General features: G+C 34.8%; 1 protein-coding gene across 1 annotated transcript in view; it reads left to right on the top strand.

Moving 5' to 3' along the window:
• The first annotated feature begins 623 nt into the window (after window positions 1–623).
• The window catches only part of ndl (serine protease nudel), a 16,367-nt gene continuing 12,044 nt past the window's right edge, over window positions 624–4,946 (top strand). Inside the window, exons 1-5 of the mRNA XM_018513434.1 lie at window positions 624–783; window positions 918–1,429; window positions 1,863–2,511; window positions 3,490–4,119; window positions 4,781–4,945. Coding sequence (XP_018368936.1) covers window positions 624–783; window positions 918–1,429; window positions 1,863–2,511; window positions 3,490–4,119; window positions 4,781–4,945 — 2,116 coding nt within the window. The remainder of the gene's footprint in view (window positions 784–917; window positions 1,430–1,862; window positions 2,512–3,489; window positions 4,120–4,780; window position 4,946) is intronic.

The following is a 4,946-nucleotide window of genomic DNA, read 5'->3' as shown; positions in this document are numbered from 1 at the left end:
TACATCAGGGTAGCTCAAATAAAGTGTTACAGACCAATAATGTTTAAAAATCACTGGATATTTTTATATTCAGTGATTTCTAAATTTAATGAATATTGACGATTTGTTGTTACAAAAAATTCTTTCAAGTGTGCTACAAATGATTTTTTGGAATTCTATTTCAAGGGCATAGTGGAGAAGCAATTTTGAAATTTCAAATCCTATTGAAGAAAGAAATCTGATTATGTAAAATTCAAGCAACTTAATACACCTGAAATATTTTTTTCTAAAATTATAATGTCAAAAGTTATGAGTAATGAAATGCAGAGATCTATTGTAGTGTCGGTGAATTTATAAATCCAAAGATAAAATTTTCTTTTTCAGCATTAATCTTGTATTAAAGTTGGATAAGCCCTTCAAGAATGCCAATAAGTCTAATTGCTTGCACTTTTTGCGTTTAGAATTATCACTTTCTCTCTTTTGAACGTCCGAATACATAATACTCATCTTACTTTAAGTGCAAAAATTTCGGGCAACGCGAACAGATCTATATTGTGAATATTGTTTTGTTACAATATATATGTATTTTCAACATTTTAAGATTAATATTGATCACAATTTTAGGCGTAACTTCTAACAAATGCATGACGAAGTCAAGCGGGCGTAGTCATTCGAATTTTTATACACGGCACAAACATATTCTCCTGACTGGAGCGATTTTAATCTTATTGATTGTACTTTTTATGACAATTGCCAACTTTATGTTTTCTATAATGTCAGGACATGACGCTCATAATACTTCAGGTTAGTAAATATTACGTGTGCTTGTAGAAGCACGTGTGCTGTTTTTCTTGAAAATTTTACTCTAGTTCGTCCTTGCAATCGCCAATTTCCAACCGATGTCCTCGAAGAATCGTTTCTTCTACCTATTCTTTCAGTTCACATTCAACCAGAAACACGTGTGGAGCGAGAGATCAGACCAGGCTTTCCTCTCAGTAGAAGATCATTATTGAAGTCCCGGGTTGGAAAAGTGATCGATGGAGACCCATCTTTTAGCGATCAGACGGAGCTTACGAGCCAGATAACACAAGTTGTAAAAGACGACACATTTCTAACGATAAATGGAAGAGACACTGACACGCGTTTCAAGCGGGAGGTATCTCGCAAAAGAAGAGATTGCGCTCTGAACGATCAATATTGTAAGATGTTGTTGCGAACGGTGAAAGAATATCTCGTGACTCTCGATAATAAGTTTTCAGCGACAAACGACAAAAAATCATTGCCCAAAGATATTCTAAAATGTCTCGAGTGCAAACAGATAAACATCGCGAATGAAAATGATGAAGATTATACGTCACGATTGAAAGATCGATATTTCCCGCATGATTATGCCGAGCAAAATCACCCGAGCGATTTTAGCACTACCATCAAGTTACTGGATGACAGAGAGGCTGAAAATGGCTCAAAGCGGTCGGAAGTTAATCAGATAAAAGGGGCAAATATCCAGCCGCTGGAAATGGACTCAGTTATCGATGATCCATTACAAAATGCCACGAATCAGTCATTGAAGAACACCAGCATATCGGAAATCAGTACTGTATCAATTAATTACACAGATTCTAATGGAAGCCAACAGATGTATGTAAACGACACCGACAGTAACAATTCAAACGTCAGTGTCAAATGGTCCGACAGTAATTCAGTCGTAAATGACTCTCGTGTGACAAAAAGCCAAAACAATGAAGGCGTTCTTGCAGTATGCGAATGAAAATGATGAAGATTATACGTCACGATTGAAAGATCGATATTTCCCGCATGATTATGCCGAGCAAAATCACCCGAGCGATTTTAGCACTACCATCAAGTTACTGGATGACAGAGAGGCTGAAAATGGCTCAAAGCGGTCGGAAGTTAATCAGATAAAAGGGGCAAATATCCAGCCGCTGGAAATGGACTCAGTTATCGATGATCCATTACAAAATGCCACGAATCAGTCATTGAAGAACACCAGCATATCGGAAATCAGTACTGTATCAATTAATTACACAGATTCTAATGGAAGCCAACAGATGTATGTAAACGACACCGACAGTAACAATTCAGACGTCAGTATCAAATGGTCCGACAGTAATTCAGTGGTAAATGACTCTCGTGTGACAAAAAGCCAAAACAATGAAGGCGTTCCTGCAGTGTTGAAAAACGATCAACAACAAAGTATAATAACCGTAAACAAAGGTGTCACGAGCGTAAAGCCGTTGCTCATGATGGAATCGAGCAGTACAAGAATGCACCATGGCACTGTTACAGAAGATGATGAAAAATCCAGAAAAACCACGATTGCAGCTGATTCGATAGGAACAATCGAAACAAGAATACGGACCATCATTGATCCTACGAAACAGATTACTGAAAACGTGACGAGTGTGCCAGTGGGATACGACGTGACCGGAATCAATGGCAACACGGTGCATCCTTCAGCGCATTCTTCGTTCGAGGGACTCCCGGAAAATCGATCGACTACAGCGACGAACGGTATGCAATCGGGAAGAATTGGAAGAACATATTGGAAAAAGAGTATATAGTGAAATAATTAATCGCGAGTCGCTTGCTACTTACATACATCAATATTTATGCTATGAATGTGCATCTTTAAGATATATATATATATATATATACATTCTTTCTACTTATTTTTTCTGCTAATTCCTTTTTACTCCGTCACTTCCGATATTCTATATTTTTAAGTTTATCAAAAAATATTTGGAATGCAGAAACGAATAAGTATTAAGTTTACGTAATCATTAGAGTTGTGTATAAGTTGCAAGTCTCGGAATATTCATAATACAATATAAAACGCTCAATACGATATTAAATTAAATCGTATCGAGAAAGTGTTTTTAACTTATAAATCAGAGGCGGGTACATACTAAACTTTTCCAGACTGTTATTATTCTTGCAGTACACAGTTGGAAAATTGTATTAAATTAACGCATTTTATATAACCCAAACAGTTCATCCAAATTTTTCCATTAATTTAACACAAAATGAATATGTTATAGATGTTACAATGTAACATTACGTAAAAATTAACACAAAAAAAACACTTCGATACAATTTAAAAATAAATCGAAGAAGCATATTTCTTTCATAAAATTAACATTTATGATATGTTAAATTAACATATACATATTATATATTCACTTTTAATTTATTTATCTTAAAATTTATTTTAAAACTACGTTATTTACATTTCTTCATTTATTCTTAAATTGTGTTATGTTATCATTAAAAATGTTAAACATTAGGTTATCATAGAATAACAAAATTACATTGTGTTAAGTTAACACTTAAGGACGTTAAAAAATGTTTAATACAAAAATTTTAACGAGGACCGGTTTTAATACAAGTATAAAATATATTTTTTACTATGTACTTCTGCCCTCTCTGTAAAATGTTTACGATTTGTTCAAAATATAATAACTGAAATTTTTAAGAAAGATACACTTGCAGGATCAAGATGGAAAGAAAATCACCGTGATAACGAGCAGTTTATGCAGGCCGATCATTTCCAGATAAAAGACAACGGCAAACCAGTAGCCGTGAAGAGCACAAAATCCTTTCAGCAGTTACAACCGACCCCCACAACGTGGACAATGCCACATCCAGTCTGTTTCTTTGGCTATCCTAGCCAATCTTCCAACATGCCATTATCTTCAGAATCGGCATTTTACTCAAATCCCTCTTCAATGCAACATCGCGGATTTCCGTTTCAAAACTCGCTTCACCAAGGCTTCTCGCCAAATTATATGCAGATACAAGCGAATACGCCTATGCCATTTATACCAAGATTGAACTACGCCGGCAGTCTACCTCAATCGATTGGTCAAGCCATCGGTCCTACGGGACCTGCCATGCCAAACGCACCAATGTTATCGTTGAATCAGCAATCAACCGCAATGTCCCAGCAGCCAATTGCAAACATGCCATATTTCTGCGGTTATATGTCACTATCGACCGTTCACTTCCCATCGATATCTGGCACTTCGCAATCCGACCGCTCTGTCAGCGAAGCTAAAGACCTTCCAAAAGAATCACGAAAATTACCTCATGAAGTCGATGTTATCACGCAGCATAATCGGCGTAAGCGAAGTTTTGCAGATTTCCTGCGAGGATTTTTTCAATTTTTTTATCTTATCTCTATGTGTATCATTCCTCTTCTTTATTTAACATATTTATTTCATCTTATCTATTTTAATTATTTTAATTATTATATCGCTCCCCCTCTTACATCAAAAGTGACACAATTTTTAAAGAAAACGTCATTTTCATATTGATGTACGAGTTATTACCTTAAATAAATAAACATTATCTTATTTAGAATTAAAAATATATTAACTTAACACTTTATAAAAAAATCATAAAATTTGTCACAGCAAATGTTAAAGACTCTCAAAAAGAATGTTAAAGCCTCTAAAAAAAATGTTTAAAAAAATTATCAAAATCGTTACAACTCAAAAAAAGTGATTTTTAAAAATAATTATGACATTTGATCATGTTAGAATATATTCTTTTGCCGATATTATTTCATTATTATAATTTTCTGTCAAATTGAAAATAATTTTTCTGTTTTCTGAGAAACATAATTTTTGAATTGTATCGATTTTGTTGTATCACTTTTGAAGTAAGGGAGCGATACGTATTGTTTTTTTTACCATACTTTGAAAATGTAAAACTTGAAACTGAAAATTTTCCAAGAAAATCAATTAGAGCGTCAGTTTTAACGGCATGATAATTATTTTAGAGTACCCTACGCTCAACAAATGTCCTATAAATTATCATCAGTGCGATAATCGATATTGCATCCCAAGGATAAAATGGTGCGACGGCCGTGTCGATTGCGCCGATGCCAGCGACGAAACGAGATGCTCCTGCAGAGATCGAATATCACGAAATCGGCTCTGCGACGG

The sequence above is a fragment of the Trachymyrmex cornetzi genome, unplaced genomic scaffold (genome assembly GCF_001594075.2).
Source record: "Trachymyrmex cornetzi isolate Tcor2-1 unplaced genomic scaffold, Tcor1.1 scaffold47, whole genome shotgun sequence".
Taxonomy (NCBI): domain Eukaryota; kingdom Metazoa; phylum Arthropoda; class Insecta; order Hymenoptera; family Formicidae; genus Trachymyrmex; species Trachymyrmex cornetzi.
The sequence above is the reverse complement of the archived record's forward strand: the minus strand, read 5'-3'. Positions and strand labels throughout refer to the sequence as shown.